The following is a 26,103-nucleotide window of genomic DNA, read 5'->3' as shown; positions in this document are numbered from 1 at the left end:
AATATTCTAATCATCACAAGGAACTCAAGTCAAAATTCATACTTAAAACAAGCACAATGGACATAAAAATATGTAAATAATTCTGCCTAGATAATAATATACAACAGAAACACAAATTATTTTAACTGGAAAGGTAAGCTTGGGCTTCCCTGGTAGCTCAGTGGGTAAAGCGTCTGCCTGCCATGTGGGAAACCTGGGTTCGATCCCCTGGTTGGGAAGTTCTCCTGGAGAAGGAAATGGCAACCCACTCCAGTACTCTTGCCTGGAAAATTCCGTGGATGGAGGAGCCTGGTGGGCTACAGTCCATGGGATTGCAAAGAGTTACAAAGAGTCAAAAGGTAAGCTTGAGCTTCTCAGGTGGTACTAGTGGTAAAGAACACACCTGCCAATGCAGGAGACATAAAAGACTCAGGTTCGATCCCTGAGTCAGGAAGATACCCTGGAGGAGGGCATGGCAATCCACTCCAGTATTTATTTTTGCCTGGAGAATTCCATGGACTGAGGAGCCTGGCGGGCTACAGTCCACAGAGTCTCAAAGAGTCAAACACAACTGAAGCAACTTAGCACACAAAGGTAGACTCACAAAGTAGGAAGAGCCAATATGCCAAAAAAGACAATGGGTTTACAAACCAGAGTAGTATGCTTAAAACTGACATTCTGTAGTTTAAAATGTTAAGGCCTATACATGGAAAACACAAGGATAAAAAAAATGAATAAAACTTGGGCCTATACGACTGAAGAATTGAATTTATGATAATGTACAATCCAAGATACTGAAAACTGTATCTTCAGTGAAAAAGTAAATTACAAATATTTCATCTACTGACAAGGGAAAGCACAGGAAGCATGTCTCTGCTTATACAATGGACTAAATTAAAAAAAATTGCCTGCACATCACAAAGGTTTGTAACCTGCAGCATGGTCCAGGAACCCACAAACCAAGAAATTATCAAGAAAACTGATGCCAGGACAGAAATTTTACCAAAAAAAAAAAAATTGGAAGAAAAACAAATTAACTGCTTGAGAGATACACCACCAACAATGGCTGCAAAAGATACCCATAGATTAAGGTCCTCTGAAATCACATGCTTCTCCAGTAAACATAGAACATTCACCAAAAAAGACACACATTTCCTCAGTAAATTCTAAAGGGTCAAAACCTCACAGAACTGTTCTCTCACTACAATGGCACTAAATTAGAACTCAATAAGGTATCTAAAAATTACTCAAATACTTGGAAATAAAGCAACACGTTTTAAAATATCAAAATGTAGGTGCTACAGCAGTTTTCAGTAAGAGATTTATGGTTTTAAATGCCTGTGTTAGAAAAGAACAGTATAAAATTAATCAGGTATGCTTCTACTTTAAGATGCTAGAAAAGGAAACAAAACAAACCCAAAGCAAGTACAAGAAAGGAAATGAAGATAAAAATAGAAAACTGAATGAATAGTAAACAAAACAAAAAATAAGTAAAACCAAAACTGATTCATCACATGGCTGATTGTGGAGATAAACAGAAACACAGAGAGAGAAAATACAAATTACCACTATCAAGCATGAAAAGTGACATCTCTATAGATCATATCAACCTTCATGGTTAACAAGTACATACAACAAACAGCTTGCTAGGCTTAGCTGCTCAGTGGTGTCTGACTCTTTTTGACCCTTTGGACTGTAGCCCATCAGGTTGCTCTGTCTGTGGGAATTTTCAAACAAGAATACTGGAGTGGTTGCTGTTTCCTTCTAAAGGGAATCTATCTGACACAGGGATCGAACCCATGTCTCTTGTGTCTCCTACATTGCATGTGGATTCTTTACCCACTGAGCCATTGGGGAAGCCCAACAAATAGCTTAGTGGCAATAAATTCAACAACTTTGATAACATGGACAAATTCCATCAAAAACAAAAACACATAACAAGAAATAATCTAAATAGCTCTATATATCTTTTAAAAATAGAACACATAATTTTAGAACCTCTGCAGAGAACTCTACACTTAGTTGGCCTCATTAGTGAATTCTATCATATGCTCAGGAAAGAAATAATACAACTCTTTTGGAAAAATAAGGGAGAAATAAAACCATTTATTTCATGAGGTCATCATAACCTTAAAACCAAAACCAGAAAAGAACATAGAAGAACAGAAAATTATATACCAATATTCTCAACAAACATAGAAGGAGCAATCCTTAACAAATTACTAGCAAATAAAATCCAAATGCAGATATATATTTAAAAAATATATATCATAACCAAGTGAATTTTGTCCTATGGATGCAAAGCTCTTATGAGAATCAAGAATTTTGGTTTACCACATAACAGATCAGGGCTTCCCAGGTGGCACTAGTGGTAAAGAGTCCACCTGCCGATGCAGATGGAGACTAAGGGATGCGTGTTTGATCCTGGGTCGGGAAGATCCCCTGGAGGAGAAAATGGCAACCCACTCCAGTCTTCTTGCCTGGAGAATCCCATAAACACAGAAGCCTGGAGGGCTACAGTGCATAGAGTAGCAAAGAGTAGCGCACTGAAGTAACTTAGCAGATAACAGATTAAAGGAGAAAATCATGGGACAATATCAACAGACAAAGAAAACAAATCCTAAATAGAAACAAAATCAATATGAAAATATTTTATGACTTCTTTTCAATGTCCCCTTTGGTCTCTGTATAAATTTTACATCAAGTTAAAAACAATCTGCTTTTTTATTCTCATACATCAAACCCTATCTTAACCACTTCCTCTTAAGTGGCCAAAAAATCTTATAACCAGCATGTCTCAATGGCTATTCTTAGAACTGATGCTAGCTAAAAGGTAGCAAAAGATAAGAAAGAGTTGGATGGTTTATAACCCTTAAAGACCATGAAGTAGGAAATTAGTACATCAAGAAACTTTCAAACAAAACTGGAAAAACTCTCCACCAGAAATGGAAAAGATGCAGTGGGGGCAAGGGGGTAATTTAGAGTAATTATACAATTTTAAAAAACAACAAATGACAAGTTATATAAATTATTATAATTATAAATGTGAATATATTTTTATTTAATATTGTTTTGAAGGTTCTGGTTAATACAGTTATAAAAAGAGAAATAAATGAGAAAAGAGGAGTTAAATTATTATTATTTTCAGGTCATATGGTTTTACAATGTTAAAGCTCAAAAGAAACAACTAAAAAATTCTAATAAAAAATATAATTTAGAAAGGTGACTGCATACATACAAAGATCAATAGATTACTGCGTAAAAATAAGTTTAAAAAGAACTAAAATATTTCATTTATAATTCTAAAATAAATTATTGAGAAATATACAAAATTAATACAAGTAATGCTACTGAAAGATATGTGAGAAGATAAAACAAAAATCATATTCTAGTTTTGAATATGAAGACAATACCATAAAAATTACAATTCTTTCCTCATTTTTCCATAATTAAATGTGGTCTCAGTAAAAAAAAAAAAAAACCCTATATGATTTATTTAAGACTCAATAAATTAATTCTGACAGTAGACAGAAAAATAAATAAGCAAATATAGCCAAGGGCATACCTTTGCAACTTTGATGTAGGCAAAGCTACCTTAGACTGCAAAAATCACTAACCATGAAAAAAAGGTTAGTAAATTCAACTTCATAAAAAATAAAACTTCCTGTTCTCTGAAAACTTCCTGTTCTCTGACATTATTTGTCCAGCAACATGGATGGACTTAGAAATAATAATACTAAGAGAAGTAAGTCAGACAGAGATAGACAAATTATCAGGATATATCAGCTATTCTTGAGATCTTAAAAAATGATGCAAATGAACTTAATTACAAAATAGAAAGAGACTCACAGACATAGAAAACAAACTTACAGTTACAAAAAGGGGTAAAGGGGAGGGAAGGGATTAAGAGTTTGGGATTGATAGATATATACTACTATCTAAAGAAGAGATAAACAATAAGAACCTATTATATAGCAGAAGGAACTATATTCAAAACAATAACCTAGAATGGAACAGAATCTGAAAAAGTATATAAAACTGAAGTCACTTTGCTGTATACCTGACACTAACACAACACTGTCAATCAACCACGTGCGTGCTTAGTCACTCGGTCATGTCCGACTGTCTGCAGCCCAACTGACTAAGCCTGCCAGGCTCCTCTGTCCATGGAATTTGCCAGGCAAGAATACCGGAATGCTATTGCCATTTCCTACTGCAGGGGATCTTCCCAATCCAGGGATCAAACTCGCATCTCTTACATCTCCTGCATTGGCAGGCATATTCTTGACCACTAGCACCACCTGGGAAGCCCCAATCAACTATACTTAGATTTAAAAAATTTCTGTCTCAAAAATATACCATTAGGAAATGAAAAGGCAAGCCACAGACTGCAGAAATTCTCAGTACATACATATATGATACTTATATTCAGAACATATATAAGGAGAATGTCTGCAAATCAATAATAAAAACACAAGAACTTTTCAAACAGGTAGTTAAGCAAACATTTCACAAGGGAAGTAGTATAAATGGCCAATAGACAATAATGATGTTCAATTCTTGCCTGGAGAATCCCAGGGACGGCGGAGCCTGGTGGGCTGCCGTCTATGGGGTCACGCAGAGTCGGACACGACTGAAGCGACTTAGCAGCAGCATTAGACACTAGGGAAATGGAAATAAAAGCCAAACCATTTCATACTCACTAGAATAACTTAAATGAAATGACAACAACAGCAAATGCTGGTAAGGTTGTAGAGAAACTAGAACTTTCTTATATTCCTGATAGAAGTGTAAAATTGCACATTAACTCTGGAAAACTGTCTGTAATAAAATTTAAACAAATATCTAACATCCTGTCCCAGAAATTCTACTTCTAGGTGTTTATCAAAGAGAAATAAAAATAAATGCCCAGAAAAAGACTCATAACACAAAAATTTATTTATTATAGCCAAGAAAAAGAGAAAATCCACATGTCCTCAACAGGAGAGTGGATAGATATATTGTGGTATATCCACACAATTCACACAATTAAAACAAACTATTGCTACAGGCAATGACATGCATTAGTCTCTAGACTCTGAGTTGAAAAAAAGAAGAGAGTACATGCTATAAGATTCTATTTATATGAAGTTCAAGAACAAGCCAGGCTATCTATGGTAATAGATATGGTCAGGAAGGCGATTGCCCATTGGGGGAGGGGGGGTAAACTTCCCAGGAGAATAGGAACAATATACATCTTCGTGAGTGCAATGGTTACATGGGAATATACATACTTCTTGAAATTCATCAAACTATACTTAAATCCTGTGCATTTGATTGCAAGTTATGCTTACTTTCTTTAAAAAAAAAAAAAAGGAGATAATAGAGAATAGCCAAGAAATTTTTAAAAAGAAAAGAAGAGCAAAGTGAGGAAACCAGCTCCAGTGGAAGGGAGTTAGGAAGGTGATGTAACCTGCTCCAAAGGGAAGGAGCATTTTATTATCAAATGGTTTAGAATTGCCTGAATACGGAGATTAATAATAAGCAGGCCAATTGTTGTTAGTTTTATTATTTTTTTAATATTCTCTGCAGACACTTCCCCGACCTCATATTGTCTGTAGCCAGGGTGGTCCATGCCCACCACTCACTAATATGCCACTGGACCAGTGCTACAGGCTATTAGTAACATATTTTAAAAAGGTACAGTCATTAAACTATGTTGTACTTGGTACTGGCTCAAGAATAGAAAAATCAATATGTAAATTAAAGAGACTAGAAACAGACCATAATGCTTATGGGAATTCCATATGTGAAAAAGGTAGCTGTGCATATTAGTGAATAAAAAATGAATCATGCAATAAATATCATTATGACAAATAAGTCAAAATAAGAAATAAAGTTGATCCATAACATATAACCTACACCAAAATGAATTCTGAGTAAAGCCAAAGTCCTCAATATTTAAAAAAAACTGAATACCTCCCCCCAAAAAGAAAAGTCATGATAGAATATGGGAAAATTTGTTTTCGGAATTTTGGATTTAAAGTGTAACTATGTATGATATAAAATATATATTCTAAAATACAAGATATAGTTAACTACAAGGTAATTAAACATTCTAACATATAAACAAATAAAAAGAAACAACTGAGATGTGCAGCATGTCATAAACAATTACATTATTTAACATAAAAAAGACTCATTCAAAAAAAAAACTAATACAAATGAGCAAAGAAACAGTAAAGAATAAGAACAATGCAACATGATAAGGAAAAATATGAAACCAGAACTAAAGTCTCCCTTTACTAAAGGAATAGGATTTTGATTAAGGGACTTAGTAAATGCCTTAATAGTTATAAATACCCATTATTTGAACTAATTAGACTAAAATCAATGTGTCAATTCAAGTGAGATTTTCCTATATCCTATTTCCCATCATGAGTTTCACCCTCCCTTATTTTTCCTGACATTTAGTATCAAAGAGGAAAATAGCTTTCAGAGGTACTACTGAATGTGTCTTTAATCTTTAAAAATATAAATCCCATCTTGTATACATTGTATACACTTTTAAGTTTTTAGAAATATTTGAAACAATTTAAAAATAAATGCAGGAAGTCATAAAACAGTTAAAATGGCTAACAGTAATGGTCCATAAATTGCACTTATTTAAGAGACACTTTTGCAAAGAGCTTGCTAGACAAATTATTTTTAAATAGTCATGAGGAAAAATAAACATGGAAAATTATCATAGAATTTTTTTAAAACAGAGAGGAATTGTTTTTTTTCTCTTATTCTAGCCCCCTTGGTCTTCAACCTTATATTTAAGAAGACTGAAACATCTAGTGTTTTCATAAAGCAACTTGCTTCAATATGAATACATAATAATAATGAAAGTACTTTTGATGACTTCAGAACCTAAACACGTCGCAGAGCCTTGCTCTTCTTTGAAAGCATGGACAGTAAGAAGAAAACACAAATGTTTTCTAAACATGAAAAGATGCTCAACATCACTCATAGTAAATGTAAATTAAAATTATAATACAATTGGGAAGATTAAAAAGCTGGATACATTGTATTGTCAAGGATGTGGGAAGGAGCATTCTCACAGGCTGTTAGTGGAAACAGAAATTAATACCACTTTAGAGAGGGCAGTGTGGAATACTGAAGAAAATTTGAAATGCTCTACAATTCCACCTGAAGGAACTTATCCTACAGGTACACTTGCACATATGCAATGTGACGTGTACAAAAATATGTTTATAATAGAAAAAGATTAGCTATAATTAGGTTAAATGAATTATGACATAACCAAAGTAATAACGAGCTTGTTAATATAAACATGATAATTCTATGTACACCAATATGGAAAAATCCAAGATATACAAGTAAGAGATAAAATTAAGGTACAGAACAGTTGTGCGAAAACTGTACGTCTACATGGTATCTGTTAGAACATACAGAAAAAAGTGGTAACTGATTGTCTATGGGGAAAAGAACTGAGGGACTGGGAAACTGGGGGCTTGAGGACGAGGGATGGAAAAGAAACTAAGTTCTCACTATATACAGCTTGTATCTTTTGAATTTTGTACCATATCCCTATATTATTTATCAAAGTACATAATAATCGTCTTTAAAATAAGCATCAATATTTTGTAAATACTCTGATACAGCAGTGATGAAGAACTAGATTCTGGAGAGACATAGGAATTGGAGGATAGGATGGGAGCAGAGGAAAAGAATTAAGGAACTGAAAGTGCTATTCAGGTATTTGAGAGCACAGACTGCTAAAAAAGAAAAGAAAATGGAGAAGATCATGAAAATAAGAAATGAGTTTATTTTGCCAGGGAAGTGGACTCACAAGTAGCTCCATACAAAATTCTCTCCTGGCTCTCCTGGTAAGAGGAATTAAAATCAAATCCTCAGAGAAACGAAGCAAAGCCTGGAGCGAGACCTCCAGGACCTGGTAGATTGCCATTGGACCCAATGACTATGAATATCACAGGACAGTCACCAAGCCAATACCATATGTTGTTCTATTTCATTTTTTCTGTTAAAATATAATAAATCTTATTTATTTTTGAAACATGATGGTGGGCTTTACTTTCCTTTTTAGCACTTGGGAAAGAGGGTCCTCAGAGTCTTGGGGAAGAATATAATAATCAAACACTATTACTCTATGAGTTAGGCACTATTAATTGTTAAATCACTTCATTTTATGAGGAAAAGTGGAAGTTCAAGTCGTTCAGTCATGTCCTACTCTTTGCTGACCCCATGGACCATACAGTCCACGGAATTCTCCAAGCCAGAATACTGGAGTGGATAGCTGTTCCCTTCTCCAGGGGATCTTCCCAATCCAGGTATCAAACCCAGGTCTCTTACACTGCAAGCGGATTCTTTACCAGCTGAGCCACCAGGGAAGTCCAAGAATACTGGAGTGGGTGGCCTATCTCTTCTCCAGCAGATCTCCCCAACCCAGGAATCAAACCAGGGTCTCCTGCACTGCAGGCAGATTCTTTACCAGCTGAGCTACTAGGGAATTATGAGGAAAGTGAGGCTTAAAGTAAGAAAGTAATCAGCCCAAATACTGTAGTTAGCAAAGTGACAGAGCCTGGTTTTAAATTCAGGAATTCTGAGGCTAGAGTTTGTGTTCTTCACTATGTTTTATCCCACCTCAGCTCCTATTAGGCCATCTCCTACAGCTGGCTGTTAGATAAAAGTTGTCATGAGAATTAAATAAAAATCATACATGTTAAAAGGTTTATTAAAGGCACCCTCCTAGTGGTCCTAGTGGAGAAGGAAATGGCAACCCACTCCAGTGTTCTTACCTGGAGAATACCAGGGACAGAGGAGCCTGGTGGGCTGCCGTCTATGGGGCCGCACAGAGCCGGACACGACTGAAGTGACTTAGCAGCAGCAGCCTAGTGGTCCAGTGGTGAAGACTCACACTTCCACCACAGGGGACATGGGTATGATCCCTGACCCCTGACTGGGTACCTTAAGGTCCCACATGCTGTGAGCTGTGGCCACACACACAAAAAAGTTTACTATAGTATTCTTTACACATAATGATTAACAAATGTTAGCTGTTATTATCAATAAATGTCTCTTGCTTGGTTTTGTAAAAGCTTTGCAAATTCACTATCTCCTTAGTTAAAACCATGTGCCTTCCCTCTCTGCCCCAAATATGCCCTCCATCCTTCACATACTTACTGGCTTCAGCACAAATATCTTCATTCAATGTGAAAACTTGGTTATCAACCTGGCTCTTAATACAACCACCGATTCTCAATTTTAACTCTCAAATCTCAAACCCATCGTATCACATAGCCACTCTTCTATTTCAGGAGTTCAAAAACTCTCATTTGCAGCATTTAGTAGTGATGGGAATCCCACAGAGGATAAAGAAATAAGCCTCATCTTCAGTTACAGATTGAATGGAATGGTATACCTGATGAGAATAACTAACATGATCAAAGCAAAACTTATCTAAAAGATAGAAAAGCAGCAAAATACATAATCAAAACTTATGACCTATCCCCTCTCTCAAGAAGTTATCTATGCTACAGTTTTAAACATACTTTGTAGTCTCTCCAACATCCTCTGAACTTGATCAGAGCCAAACTGAGATTCACTCTAGATGAGTTCTTATTAGTAATGTCAACTTCTATGACTTCAGCATATTATCTTTATCAGCATTTTCACTTAGCATATGTTTTTTACAATTTTCTTGTGGGATATTTTAATTTACAGACATTTTAGTTTACAGGATTTTCACATTGTAAGTTTTTAATGCCTTTTAATAAGAGACAAATAGATTTTCAAAGTTCACTTACATATGTAAGAATTCTGGTCTTTGTCAGGCTTATGATAAAAGAGACAGAATAGTTGTAGTAGTATTTAAACTTGTGATTTTATTATAAGAGTTGGCCCTGAAAGAGTTATTATATTCAATTTCTAGAACAATTTTATTAAAGTCATATACATATTATGTTTCAATTAAATAGAAATGTAAAAGCAAATAAATTAATCTACCACTGTTAAGGCAGAATTTAATGGAATGCAGCTTCATAACTATTGCCCAGAATAAAATGGAACAATCAAACATACTATAATTTGAAAAGTACCTTTAAATATATACTAAACTGCAACTCCATATGAGACTAACAATGGGCAGCTACATAAACACATAGGGTACAGAAGCCTGAATAATGTGCTTAAGTCAGGAAAAGTATCAGATTGCAGTGAAAACAAAGAGCAACTTGCTCTGAATATCATAGTTGCAGTGGCAACCCAAGAGATAACTGAATTGCTTTTGAACTCTGAGAAATACTACAGGTCATACATCGCTCTTCCATACCCTTTTATTTTGAAATATTATCATTTCAATAACAATATCATTAGCTTAATAATCTGTCAATAATATTGTCTCAAGAGACACCTATATCTTAAGAAAATTAATAACTGTTGTAAAAAGAGAAATAGAATTATTTAAGATCCTCATTAAAATGGTCTTTATATAAACAGATAACATTGTCTTTAAACAGTGCAATGAACATCATTTTGTTCCTAAAACTATAATTTCACTATGTGCTCTTACTTACTACACATGAGTAGGTCAATATTTATTCTGAACACTTAGATATATCTTCTAATTTATAGCAAGTAATTCACCATGAAAGTTTATTTTCACACATCCTAAAAAGTCTGAGAAATATCTAAATTGCATTTTTTAAGAATTCAACCTCCTTCACTTTGATTCTATAAAAACTATTTTCATATTTAATGAAATAGTCAACGTCTAAGACCAAAATGCTCATACTAATTTACTGTTTGTAATCTGAGGTAATTTATATCTAACCTATGAGCAGATATGTTAAGTGATCCTGCTTCTTCAAACAGGCAAAAGTAGGTAGATCTGGGCAGTGACTAACACATATTTCTTTATTCTGCTTCTGTACTTCGGAAGAACAACCCTAGATGTTCATACTGCATCTACAGTAATGCTTCTTTATAAATTCTTTTGGTTTTAAGTAACAGAAAATTTGACTATTGGTGGCAGAAACAAACTGGGGACGGCAACTTTTCTCACATTCGGGAAATGTGTCTGACAATGTTGAATCAGTGGCTCAACAATGTCCTAACTAATGACTCAAATATTCTTCACATTCCCTCATCTGCACAAGTTACTGATGACACTCAGACAACATGTTTTCATTAAAAGGTAGTGCCACCTCTACCTTTCTTTTTTTCATGACTTCCTAGAAGCCCTCATAAATTTTCTTACAACTCATTTGCTAGAACTGGGTCACAGAGCCATTCCCAGTTGCAAGGAAAGCTAAATAATTTTGTTATTTTTCAAGTCCCATTGTTGAGGATTGCAAGAGAGAAGGAAGTTGAAAATGTCTATTACGGGACTTCCTTGGTGACCCAGTAGTTAAGAATCCACCTGCCAATGCAGGAGATTTGAGTTCAACCCCTGATTGGGGAACTAAGATCCCACATGCCACGGGGCAACTAAGCCCACAAGCCACAGCTACTGAGTCTGTACACACTAGATCCTGTGTGCCACCACTAAAGAGAAGCCTGCACGCCGCAACGAAGAGCGCACATGCCAGAACTCTTGCAGCCAAAGACCCAATGCAGTCAAATAAGTAAATATGTTTTTTTAGAGTCTCAAGAGAAATTAAAAGATTTTTTAAAAATGTCTGTTAGGATAGTGATTGAACAGGGTCTAGAACAGTCTGCTTTCAACTACTCACAATTTCCATGCATATATTTTACATGTAACATATCCCCTACACAAGGGAGAGAATTCCCAACTCTCACTTAGTTATAAAACCTAGCTCTGAACGTAGGATCTGTGAAGCAGAACAAATCTTTGTATCACAGTCAAGTGCAGATTATTATAAACAACTGATATTGTAAATCACTGTATACAATGAAAGGCAAGTTATCTGTTCTCAACACATCCAATACAAAATGATATAACTGCAACAAAAAGTCTCATTCAAAAACAGGAAGAATGAGAAATATACCATGGCTGATTGTCCATAGCACACAGCAATCCCTACAACAACAACACCTTAATTTCCTTGGTTCTTCTACCTGGTATCTAGGTTCTCCATTGACTATTACACTTATTATCACCATATGCCCTGGTTCTACTCTTTGGGAGGATGTCCCTTGTCCATTATGTTTCTTGACTATATATGAGGTTGGTATGACAGTTACCCTTCTTGTGTTCTGTCCAGTTACATCTCCACTGACAGTACACACATCATACTGCTACTCTACGTGCAGGGAATTGCCTTAGAGGTTTAATAGTCATACAGTGCTTGCTATCCATACTTGGGCTTTCTTTACCCACTAGCCACATACAACTATTCAAATTTGATTAAAATTAAATAAAATTGAAAATTCAATTCCTCAGTCACACTGGCCACAAATCAAGTGTTCAATGGCTGCATGTGACTAGCACCTATAGTAGTACGGTACTAGTACTATTTTCATCACTGATGAAAGTTCTATTGAACACCGGTGCATAAAGAATATCGCAGAAAGACTTGTTAAATTTTAACTGTAATGCTCCAAATCCATATAAAATTAGTATTGTTTTATCTGTTAGTCAATCCATGGCTTAAAATATAGACTGTTACATTATGAAATTGTGTCAGGACATGAAAATAATTTCTATAGCTGAACTACTACTATATGTCTCATTACTGGGATAGGTATCAGAATTCATTGTGAAAAATACAGACAATAATCAAACCATTATGTACCCTGTGTTAACTCTAGACACAAAAGTTGCAGCTGCTAAGTCGCTTTAGTCGTGTCCGACTCTGTGCGACCCCATAGACGGCAGCCCACCAGGCTTCCCCGTCCCTGGGATTCTCCAGGCAAGAACACTGGAGTGGGTTGCCATTTCCTTCTCCAATTCATGAAAGGGAAAAGTGAAAGTGAAGTCGCTCAGTCGTGTCCGACTCTGTGCGACCCCATAGACGGCAGCCCACCAGGCTTCCCCGTCCCTGGGATTCTCCAGGCAAGAACACTGGAATGGGTTGCCATTTCCTTCTCCAACAAAAGTTGCAGCAGAGACTCTAAAAGGCTTTGAATTGCCTGAATTGTACTACGTGAGAGTCAAATAATAAAGTTGACTGGTAGAAAGCTGGCAAGTTTTTTGAAGGACATGCTCTGAGTTAAAGACTATATACCATCTGGGTAGTCACAGTATCTTTTCTTTTGCTCAGAGGGTTCATATTCTAAACTCACATCAATATTTGCCAATGTCTACATTATCTCCAACCTAGTAACTGAAGATTGAAGAGAATGAAGAGGCTCCAAATGACAAAAAAGGCACTGTTTAGAAGACCTCAGCTAAAGGATATTCTCTTTGGGTTTTATGCCAGTTTGAATTCGAAAAACTTGAAAAGACTTCAAGTTTTAGTCTGATTCATCATAAAGAATCAGAATAGAAAGATTTTATCTGTGTTTGCAGGAAGTCACCAGGCACCAGAGCAGATCTAAATTCAAATCAGACTTCTAAAAGACAGACATCAGCAGATTATTATAATCTAATGTATTATCAAATTTTGTATCTCTAAGAATTTTTAAATTATGGTTATATATAATATTCAACATGAGGATATAAAATAAGCATTTTACCAATCTCTAAAACATATTTTAAGAAAAACTAAAATATATTAAATACTTGACTATGATTATATACTTTGGAAAACCCATGTTCAATGTTATTGTGACTCATTATTACAAAAATTGAATCTTTATACTAACTCAGAAACTTATTTTAAAAATTCTGACCAGTACAATGATTAGTTTAGGGAACATAGTAAGATTAAAGGAATTCTTATCACAATGAGAAATGTTATAAATGTTATAAAAAACACATTTCCTTTAAAAAATACTAAATTCTAAAAAGGCAAGCTTCTTTAAGAATCAAGTAAAACAATCAAATTGTCATCTATAATATAATAAACTAAATGTCTTTCAGTAAATTCAGATAGCATGCTTAAAATATATCTTACTGTTTAGCAGTTATCATGCACTACAACTGTAACAAAACACTTGAGTAAATAAATTAAATATAACTATAAAATTAAATTAGCATTAATAACAATAAGAAAAAAATAATATTAGACAGAAAAAAGACTCTAACCACTTTGTCCTCCTGGTGTGAATATCCACGAAAGCAAGTTAGAAAGGACAGAAAAGACAAAACAAAAAATAAATAATTAATTCCATTCTTAAAACAAATAAACTTTTTAAGACAGTGAAATTAAAATTCTGGAAAATTTTAAACTACATTTTGACCAAAATATAAACATTATAAGAGGAAAAACTTTTCCATACATTTCAAGCAAGAGCATGCTATATACTAGAATATATTAAGACATATAAAGAGAACAGTTTCTACAAAAGCAAGTAAATACCCAAACATCAGAAAAAGGAGAATGTTCTTTCCACAAATAAAATCCTAACTGAATGCTCAATTAACTCAAAGAAAAAAACTGAAAAACATTAAGGAAAAAAGCTTTTATGTACAAAGATAATAAAACGCAGTATCACTGCTTAATTTTATCATATACTATCAAAAAATGACAAAATATAATTCTACATGAATTATTCATATTACTTCTAAAAGTTTTTTGTCTCATTAATTTAAACCTTCTAAACTTTATAACTTAAAAGAAAAAATAAGTAGAAATAGTCATTAAAGATAAAATATTATTGCTCACAATTGGTAATCTGGGGTCATAGTTTCCTAACATTATAAATGTAGGAAATAAAATAATACGTAAGATACCTGATTTCTAAGGAAAGAATATAAAAAAGAATGAATATATGTATAACTGAACCCCTTAGCTGTACACCTGAAACTAATACCACATTATAAATAGACTATACTACAATAAAATAAAAATTTAAAAAGATGTGGTACATATATACAATGAAATACTACTCAGTCATAAAAAAAAAATGCAATAATCCCATTTGTAGCAACATGCATGGACCTAGAGATTATCATATTAAGTAAGCCAGAAAGAGATAAATACCACATGATATCACTTATATGTAGAATCTAAACTATGACACAATAAACTTATCTACAATACAAAAAACAGACTCACAGACATAGAGAGCAGATTTGTGGTTTCCAAGGGGTAGGGGAGGTGAAGGAGGGATGGATTGGGAGTTTGGGATTAGCAGATGAAAATTTATATAGAATGGATAAACAACAAGGTCCTACTATAGCACATGGGACTATATCCAATATCCTGTAATAAACCATAATAGAAATGAATATTAAATAAATATATGATACATGATTTGGTCAAGAGAACATATTTAAATAGGGTAAAGTTAAAAATTGTTACATTTATCTTTAATTAAACCTAAATAGTGATAATAATACTTCATAATGTAATAATAATGACCTGATATATTATAATAAGTTATATAAATTAAAAATTAAAATCATGTCTTTTTAGGCATCATTGTTTCTCTGAAACATTTCTAGCTGTATACCTTATGCAATTTTTTTAAGCTCTCTAGACCTTTACTTCCTTATCTGCAAAACAGGAAATTAATATTTAATTTATACAGTTTCCTGAGAGTTAAACAATATGAAAAGCTCTCCATATAGAGTGCCTGACACACAGTTCTATATCTGATATTCTAGCTGATTAAAATACAGGATATTGTGTAGAAGGGATAAGATGCATCCTCTATATTATGATCTTGACTGATTCATTTGTTACAAATGTTAAAACTACAGGTCACATAAAAGCTATTGTAAAAAAGTAAAGCAATTGTATGCAGTCAAGAAAAACTATTGGTGACCATTTAGTTTAACAAAAATCATTTATGGAGCACTCACATATATGTATCAGGTACTACACTAGATTTATGAAACATAAAAAGTGAATAAGACAGTTCTTGCCATCAAGGAACTAAATGTATTGAGAGGGAAATGAACAAATCACTGCAGAACAGAAAGATGTCTGAAAGCAAGTGAAGAATAAGACACTATGGAAACACAAATGACTGATGAGATAACAGAACTTGGAAAAAAAATGGAAAGCTTCTGAGATATAAGTAGGCCTCTAAAGCAATAAAGAGAATGTTGGCAGGAACAGTGAGGGAGAACATTTTATGCAAAGAACATGGAATAGGTAAAAAGCACAAAAGCACAATTTGGATACAAGTTAGCTGGGAATGACCCCTGGGCTGGGAAGACCCCTGAAGGAGGGCATGGCAACCCACTCCAGTATTCTTACCTGGAGAATCCCTATGGACAGAGGAGCCTAGGGGGCTACAGCCCATGGAGTCGCGAAGAGTCGGAGATGACTGGGCAACTAAGCACAGCATGGCTGGGAATGACTAAATTATAACTGACATGTATGAACTAAAGTCTCCACAGTTAACTATATTAATATCTGGCAAAAGCTTAGAAGCATAATACTTTCATAAAATAACTCACATTGCAGAAATTGTTTTAAAAAAGAAAAAAAAATGAAGTCTAACTAATGAATTTGCTAACAGTTAATCCCTCTTAGGGCTTCCCAGGTGGCACTAGTAGTAAAGAACCCACCTGCCAATGCAGGAGACATAAGAGACGCAAGTTCAATCTCTGGGTCAGGAAGATCCCCTGGAGGAGGGCATGGCAACCCCCTCCAGTATTCTTGCCTGGAGAACCCCATGGACAGAGTAGCCTGGGGGCTACAGTCCACAGGGTCACAAAGAGTTGGACACGACTGAAGCAAGCTGGTACACAGTCAATCCCTCTTAACAGATAATACAAGTTCAATTTTAGCTATAACATAAACATGAAAAACTTAGCTATAATACACATATGAAATATTACTCTACCATTGTATCTTTACTATCTTCCAGTAAGGATAAAAAGTTAACACAAAATCTACTATATAATTTATAAATAAGGCACGACATTGCTACTATTTTATAAAGTGTTTGCTAAAATGTGCATACAGACTGGAAGAAGAAAAGTCTAGAAGCAGAAAGAACAGTTAGGAAGTTGTTGCGATACTTCAGGTAAGAAACATATGTGATAGTGGTACGAACTACAGTAGTAGCAAGAGAAGAAGTAAACTGATTTAGGAGATACTGAGAAGTATGGCCCCTTAAGAACTGATTGAGGAAGAGCAAGAGAGAAGGACTCCCAGAGCTTGGTTTGAGCAACCAGGAGGATAAGAAGGCAATTCCTTGAAAGAAAAAAACATGTGAGAAGCAGATTTGGTGGAAAATAATGAATTCCAGTATAGGCAAGGTGAATATGAGGTGACTATTAATTCATCTAAGCATAGATTTTCAGCAGGCGGCTACATAGATAGACCTCTAGCTCAAAAGAATAATCCAGCTAGTGAAATCACATCTGTAAATCATCAGCATATAACAGAATCTGAAGCTATGAAAGTGAAGAAAATCTCCCAAGGAAACTGTTAAAGGAAAAAGGAAAAGTGAGGATAATGACCCCTAATCAAAATGCCTCTTCTCTTTGAACTGGCAAGCCTCCAAGGAAAAGAATTTCAATACAAAAGGACTAGCAATCTCTTCTAATCAGATTTTAGTAACACAATTTAAAGTTTCACCATATTTGTCAAAAGTGATTTTAATCAAACTAGAATTGAGTTGCTTGAAAAACAAAGGTAATGTATAAATATGAAATATTATCAAGGTCGTTAAGGCATCAAAATCTCATGTGAAAAATAAAAAAATAACCTGCTGTGGAGTAGTAGTTAACTTTTAAACATATAGAAATTTTGGATATTTTAAAATGGCTACAAATGAATCAATTGAATCATCTGAATATTTACTTCAGTTTTACACTTAGTCTGTGTTTTAAAAAAAAACTAAATGGTCAATTCAAAGATTAAAGATTAGAATTACCTTATATGTTTTACATATATATTTATAATGATGGAATCAGTTTAGGTATGCAACAAGGAACATACTAACCCAATATAAAATATGATCATTTAATTGAATAAGAAAACATATGTGAAAGGATCTTTCATGGTACTTGACATCCCTGTTAGGTAAGAAGCAATACTATAGAAATTACTGCAAAGCACTTTAAAAGCATCCAGTGTGTGTGCCAGGTACATGTCTAAGTGTTGCACAAATATTAACTCATTTTGTCCTCACAATAGCCTTGTAAGATAGGTACTATTATTACTTCTAATTACAGGTGAAGAAGCTGAGGCAGGGAGACTAAGCATCTTATACAAGCTCACAGAACTAGTAAATAATAAAACTGGGATTAAAGCTTAGTCTCACTTGGGCAAGAAGAGAAAACATAAACAATGTTACTACTACCCAACAGAAAGTTGGAATAGTTACAGTAAGATCAAATAAAACAGAATATTTCAGAGCCAACAATATTTCCAGGAATAAAGAAAGTCATTCAACAATTATAAAGGGGCCAATTATTTAATAGGATGTAATAATCCTAACTGTTTATGCAACTAAAAACAGAACTTTAAAATATATAAAGCCAAAGTTGATAAAACTGAGAGTTATATATTTCAATACCCGTCTTTTAATAATTGGTAGAAAAAAATATAGAAAATAAACAAGGATTTAGTAGAGTTGAACAACTCTATTAAACAACTTGACCTATTGAACATTTAAAAACACTGTCAAAAAATAACAGAATATACACTCTTTTCAAGAACACACAGAACATTTGTCAAAATAAAGCAGTGTGGGCCATAAAATAAGTATCAGTACATTTCTTTTTTTTTTTATAAATTTATTTATTTTAGTTGGGGGCTAATTACTTTACAATATTGTAATAGTTTTTGCCATACATTGACATGAATCAGCCATGGGTTTACATGTGTTCCCCTTCCTGGACCCCCCTCCCACCTCCCTCCCCATCCCATCCCTCTGGGTCATCCCATTGCCCCAGCCCTGAGCATTTGTCTCATGCATTGAACCTGGAATGGTGTTCTGTTTCACATATGATAATATACATGTTTCAATGATATTCTCCCAGAACGTCCCACCCTCACCTTCTCCCTCAGAGTCCATAAAATTGTTCTATGCATCTGTGTCTCTTATTCTGTCTCGCATATAGGGTTATCGTTACCATCTTTCAAATTCCATATATATGCATTAGTATACTGTATTGTTGTTTTTCTTTCTGGCTTACTTCACTCTGTCTAATGGGCTCCAGTTTCATCCATCTCAGTAGAACCGATTCAAATGTGTTTTTTTTAATGGTATCAGTACATTTCAAAGGACTCAAGGCATACAAAGTATATCTGCGACCACAACAGAATGAAATTAAAAATCATGAACAGAAAGATGTCTAGAAACTTCCACCCCAAATATTTAAAAAATAAATAACATACTTCTAAGTTATTCATAAGTTAAACAAGAAAAGTAAAATTAGAAAATGTTTCAACTGAGTGAAAATGAAAAGACAACATATTAGAATTTGAGAGATGCTACTGAAGCAGTACTTAGGGGAAATTAACAGCACATGAGGCTTGTATTGGAAAAGAAGGAACATCTCAAAGCAATAACCTCAGCTTCCACCTTATGAAACCAGAAGAAAGAAGAGACAATTAAACCCACAGTGAGCAGCAGAAAACAAATAATAAAGATCAAAGATGAAATCAACAATTTAAAAATCAATAAAACAAAAAACTAGTTCTTTGATAACATCAATAAAATAAGTATCTGTCAGACTGAAGAGGGAAAAAGAGAGAAGATACAAATTGCCAATATCAGGGATGAAAGAGGTGGCATCACTATAAATTATACAGATATTAAAAGAATGATAATGGAATACTGTGATACTAATAAATTCAACAACTTATGAGGAACTAAACAAATTCTTTGAAAGATACAAATTACCAAAGCTCATTCAAGAAAAAAAGATAACCTGAATAACCCTATGTCTATTAAATTGAAACTGTACTTAAAAACTTTCCCCCCAAAATAGAACCATATGCCCAGATGGCTTCACTGGTAAAATCTATAAAACATTAAAGGATAAATGATACCAACTCTACAGAAACTCTACTAAAATACTGGAGAGAAAGAAATACTGCCCAACTCATTTTATCTGGCCAGCATTACTCTTAATAACAAACTCAAAGACAGACATCACAAGAAAAGAAAACTACAGATATTAACCCTCATGAACACAAAAGCAAAAACTGTAAACAAATTTTATCTAATCCAACTCATTAACATGTAAAAGATATAATCCATCATAACCAAATGGATTTATTCCAGGAATACAGAGTTGGATTAACACTTCAAAATCAATCAATGTAGTTCACCATACTAACAAAGAAAGCAAAAACAATCAATCTCAATAGACGGAGAAAAAGTATTTGACAAAATTTAACATCTATTATTAAGGTAAACAAACAAACAAAAACTTTTAGCAACATTTATAAAGAGCTGACAGCTAACATAATACTTAATAGTGAATGTTTTCTCCACAAGATGAGAACAAAACAGCAATGTCTCTTCTCACCACTTCCACTCAAAATTATACTGAAGTTTCCAGCCAACACAACTAGTCAAGGAAAAGAAAAATAATCAGGTAACCAGGGAGAAAGATATGGAAAAATAAAGAAAAGTTATTAGTTCGGGGTAAAACAGAAGAATGAGAATAATGAGAAAGTGGAGAAATTAAATCACAAAGGGGAACAAATTCCCATTATGTCTAAGTAATGTATGTAAAGACATCAGCTTCATATTTTTAAGCTACCTAAAAACTGCGTGATAAATATCTCCTACTAAGAAGGAGATAAATGCAAATTATAAAGAACTTATTGAGACAATTTAAAACACTGCTTTGCTAATTTCAACATAGCATTCTTTGAGAAATATTAACATATTCCCTAAAGTGGATGGATAAACTACAAAAATCTAGTACAGGTGTGAAACACAGCCTTAACATTTCTTCTTTAAATTCCATATTCTAATATTTTTTCATTAATGTTAAAACAAAAATAAAGGGTATTGTAGCCTCAAAAGCTATAAAATTATGAAACACAAAATCTCAAAGCCAGAAAGAGCCTCCTTCAAAAAGAAAGGAAATATAGGCCAAAAGAAGAGCAGATCTACCAAGTTGATAAAATTACATGAGGTAACGAAAAAGCTGTGACACAACATGAACCAGCTGTGTGACTTTAAGAATGAACTCTAGTGTTTCTGGATCTGAGTTGTCTACATCTATAAAATAAGGAATTAGGCCAACTGATCTGTAAATTCTCTTCATCTTTGAAAGTCTAAGATCCTGTGAGTCTAAAAGATCATAAGCTAAAGAACAAAAACAATGAGATAAATACCTTTTTAATTCAGAGGAAAGTTTTTTTAATTCTTTTATCTGAACTGAAGACACTAGGGAAGGTTTCTGTTCACTGATTAACCTCAATGTTAATTTCAGTTGTCTATTTTATTCACGATGAGCTTAAGTATGAGAGAATTATGAAATTCAGCTTTCATCCTGTACCTTGTTTGAGCGTAATGACACTCGACCTCCACAACGAGCACAGAACTTGGTTTGGCAATATGAACAGTTATGGCCACATCCGTCAGCGAACTTGGTTTTGTGGCAGATGCCACAGGTTGGAGCATCACCCTTCTGTTCTTGCTGCTGCTGTGATTCTTCACCCATCTTCTTTACCTGCTCCTTATACATTTCAAACTGCTGATGAAGTTTTCTGCAGAGAACACAGACAAGAAAAATTTGGTTTCCTGATGGTCTCAAAAAATAATAATAATTATCACAATCTGTGGACACAATTTTATATCTGAAAAATCCATAAGGTGAGAATAAAGAATAAAAATTTAACTTTCTGTTGATAGAATAACATCTTTTATGGCGCACAACATTGTAAAAGTGTAACTAGTTCTACCTTCTGATATACATGCTAATTTGATAAACAGTACAACTAACATACTTCTTTGAAAGGTAATTGTAATATTTCTACCAACTATCTGCAATATGTTTTCAATCATATACCATGAAATATTTACAATGTTATCTTTCAAGAGTTTAGCTTCAGAAATAGACTGAGCAGATATGACTTGCATAGGGAAACCAAAACCTATCAACTTCAAATCACCTAGACAGAAACGCAACTGGAATGCAATTAAGAATCAAAACAGAGAGGAAAACATTGGATGAGTGGTCTCACTAACTATCCAAATCTATTCAACAGCCTGGACATTAGCTGGCTGCAAAGACACTGTGAAATATTAAGAGTCTACCAAATAAGGCAGTACAAATAAAAGCAAGGCCTTTACTGACTCTAGTTAAAAATTGTGATAAAACTTTTATTCTATTATCTTTATAAAAGAGGATTTTAAATGATTAAAACTATAATTTTGATTTACAAATCAAAGTTCCTAGTCAGAACTAATGCTTAGGATTTACAAAGCTGCAAATAATGTCACTCTCATCCTAAAAAGGACAAAAGGCTAAATAATCTACAAAAGCATAACTTCTCTTGATCCCATCAGAGAGTTGAGGGTTATAAGACAAGCAAATAATCTGAACTCCAAGACAAACCCTTCCAAAGAACAAAGGGACACACTATTTCACCTTTGGCAAAGCATAGGAGAAAGAGAGGGCCACCAGACAGTAAAGAGGAAATTCACTAAAACTTTATTTAACAAATTGTAAAAGTCAAGTGTGGGCTAACATGACAATTTTGAATAGCTATGGGCCCAGGATCACAAGCACTCTTCCACATACCTGTACTGGTTATTCATGAGGAACAATGAGAGCAGGACATAAGAACAAAAAGAACCTTTTGGGGGTGCATATGCACAAATATAACAGAAGTGACTGACTAGTGGCTGCTAGAACACAGGAATTCCTTAGACTGTTTCTCCTAAAAAAGCCAAAGCTGTATAAGCCACAGGAAAATGGAGTAAACTCTGTCATCCCCAGGACAAAGGCAAAGATCCACTGCAGCTCGGGAAAAGCTTGAGAGGGAAAAAGCCCTCTTCTCATGAAGCTGCTGCTGCTGCTAAGTCACTTCAGTCGTGTCCGACTCTGTGCAACCGCATAGACAGCAGCCCACCAGGCTCCCCGGTCCCTGGGATTCTCCAGGCAAGAACACTGGAGTGGGTTGCCATTTCCTCCTCCAATGCATGAAAGTGAAAAGTGAAAGTGAAGTCACTCAGTTGTGTCCGACTCTAGGCGACCCCATGGACCGCAGCCTACCAGGCTCCTCTGTCCATGGGATTTTCCAGGTAAGAGTACTGGAGTGGGGTGCCATTGCCTTCTCCCTTCTCATGAAGGAGGGACAGCAAATTATCTTCAGCCAAAATCTTACCCACAGATCAAAGGCTTTTATCACGAAGGGAGAGGTAGAAACTCCTGCCCTAAATCATTTAGAGATACCAAGCCAACTTCCTTACTTGGGAAAAAGGGAATAAGAACTCTGAGCAGGCCTCAACCCTGAGGCCCTTGTAGACAAAGCCTGTCAAAGATGGAAGATGGGAAACACACAACAGAACACCCCAACCCTATCACAAGCCTAGTATCAAGAAATAAGCACCAGTATTCTGCTGCTGGAGAATGGGCAAGAACATGGAGAGAGGTCCTCTCCCTCTGTGACGTAAGTGGGTAAGAATAGCTGAAGGGGTAGCAAAACATAAAAAAACAAACAAAAACAAAAAAACTTACAGTATCCCTGCATTCACCCCAAGCAAAAAGCAATAGGAGCTCACTGTTAGAGAAATCTGAAAGCAGTAGTGCCCTAAAGATAATGATCACAACAACACAATCCAAACCTATCTGAGCCCCTGACTTGACTAGTGATTTCACACCCCAGTGGCTCAGCAGTAAAACATTCGCCTGCAATGCAGGAGACACAGGTTTGATCCCTGGGTCAAGAAGATTCTCTGGAGGAGGAAATGGCAACTCACTCCAGTATTCTTTCCTGGGAAATCCCATAAACAGAGGAGCCTGGTGGGCCACAGTCTATAAGGTCGCAAAGAGTCGGACATGACGTAGCAACTAACAACAACAACAAAAGGAAAGATCATATGATTATGTCAAAATATGCTGAGAAAGTGCCTGAATCAGCAAACTAGGAATAGACAGAAACTTCCTTAACTCAATAACAGTATCCACAAAAGGGTCTACAGCTAACATCACACTGTATTTGAAATACTGAGTGCTTTCCCCCTAAAATCAAGAACAAAGCAAGGTGTTGTTTCTCACTACTCCTAATCAACACTGGACTGGAAATCCTAGCTAATGCATCAAAGCAAGAAAAACAATAAAAATTAAACCATAGAGGTTGAAAAGGAGTATTTTTAAACTGAGCAGATGGCATAATTGTCTATATATAAAGTCCCAAAGAAACTGAAAAAAAAAACTCCTATGATAGATGAGTCTAGCAAGGTCACAAGATACATGCTCGATATACAAAAAGCAATTGCATTTTTTTATACTAGCAACATACAGTTGGAAATCAAAATTTTTTAAAGTAGTATGCAATGGCATCAAAAATAAAAGAAAGAAAAGACTAAGGTATTAATCTAGCAAAATATGAGCAGACTTTCTTTGGTAAGAACTATAAAATATTAATAAAAAGAATCAAGAGATCTAATTAATAGGAGAAATATTCTAAATTCATCATGAGAAGCTTCAGTACTGTTAAGATATCAGTTCTCTACAGATTGATTCAATGTCATCTCAAATCACAATCTCAGAAACAATTCTTTAAACAAATTGACAAGCTAACTCCAAAATTTGTATGGAAAAGCAAAACTCTCAAATTAGGCAACATATTTTAAAAAAGAAAAAGACTGAAGAACTCACACTACCTAATTTCAAGACTTACTATAAAAACTAATTACTAAAAAGTAATCAAATATTGGTAAAGCATAAACACACATAAAATAAAACAGAGTCCAGAACAGTCCAATGCTTAAACGGTCACTACTTTTTTAAAAAGATGCCTAGGTAATTCAACAATAAAGAACAGTCCCTTAAAACAACAGAAAATCCACGTGTAAAAATAGTAATTGGAAATCCATTGTGTAAAACAATAAACCTGAACCCATACCTCACACCTATATGAAAATTAAATGTATTACAGAACTGTAAACAATAGATTACAGAACTAAATAAAATGATTAAAAGTATAAAACTTGTAGATGAAAACATTGAAGAAAAGTGTGGCCTTGGGTTCAACAAAGACTTCTTAGCTAGGTTAGACAAGGTATAGGTTCCAGACCTTCAACAGAATTTAAAAAGCATGAACCAGAAACCTGCCAATGACAATATGTAAATGAATGAATATAGCTATGCTCCAATAAAACATTATTTATGGATGCTGAATCTTGAATTTCATGTCATTTTTATAATCTCAAAATATTATTATTAAAAAATCATTTTTTTCAACATTTTTTAAATGTAAAAGCCATTCTTAATTCACTGGTTATACAAAAACAAGCAGTGGGCCCGATGTGGCCTGTGGATCACAGATTGTCCAATTTTATATGATATGATTTAATTTATGTAACATTCTGAAAAAGACAAAATTATACGGACAGAAATCAGATCAATGGTTGCTAGGGAGTGGAGCAGAGCAAGGGGACTGACTACAAATGGACCCAAGGAACGTTTGGTGGTGAGGAAAATAGCCTATGTCTTGATTATGGTGGTAGATATTACTGTGTATGTTTTCTAGAATTTACTGAAGTGTATGCCTCAAAGGAGTGAATTTCACTGGTAATAAATATAACCTTAAATAAGTTTGACTTTTAAAAAAAAGTTAGTTTCAAAGTGCTAACCTAAAATCAGTGTGTGTGCTCAGTAGCTCAGTCATGTCTGACTCTGTGCAACCCCATGGACTGTAGCCTGCCAGGCTTCTCTGTTGATGGAATTTTCCAGGCAAGAATACAGTAGCAGGTTGCCATTTCCTAACCCAGGGTATCTTCCTGACTCAGGGATCGGACCCACATCTCTTGCACCTCTTGCATTGGCCACTTCACCACTGCGCAACATGGGAAGCCCCCAGCCTAAAGTCAGTAGGTAAATTAAAAATAGAGCCAGGTAAGTCCTTTTATCTCTGTAACCACAAAAGCATATTTCCATTTTCATACCTAATA

At 34.6% G+C, this 26,103-nt stretch overlaps 1 protein-coding gene across 35 annotated transcripts in view; it reads right to left on the bottom strand.

Annotated features, from left to right (window-relative positions):
• The window catches only part of RIMS2 (regulating synaptic membrane exocytosis 2), a 629,392-nt gene that overhangs the window by 429,272 nt on the left and 174,017 nt on the right, over nt 1-26,103 (bottom strand). For 25 of the 35 annotated variants that reach the window (XM_081502233.1, XM_081502232.1, XM_081502237.1 and 22 more), the window contains one exon: nt 21,479-21,689. In XM_081502233.1, coding sequence (XP_081358359.1) covers nt 21,479-21,689 — 211 coding nt within the window. Of the gene's footprint in view, nt 1-14,134; nt 14,147-21,478; nt 21,690-26,103 lie in introns of all 35 variants that reach the window. The other 10 variants (XM_081502217.1, XM_081502238.1, XM_081502229.1 and 7 more) reach the window with 1 other exon arrangement.

Source organism: Giraffa tippelskirchi, chromosome 6, assembly GCF_054371585.1.
Source record: "Giraffa tippelskirchi isolate mGirTip1 chromosome 6, T2T-mGirTip1v1.2.pri, whole genome shotgun sequence".
Taxonomy (NCBI): Eukaryota; Metazoa; Chordata; class Mammalia; order Artiodactyla; family Giraffidae; genus Giraffa; species Giraffa tippelskirchi.
The sequence above is the reverse complement of the archived record's forward strand: the minus strand, read 5'-3'. Positions and strand labels throughout refer to the sequence as shown.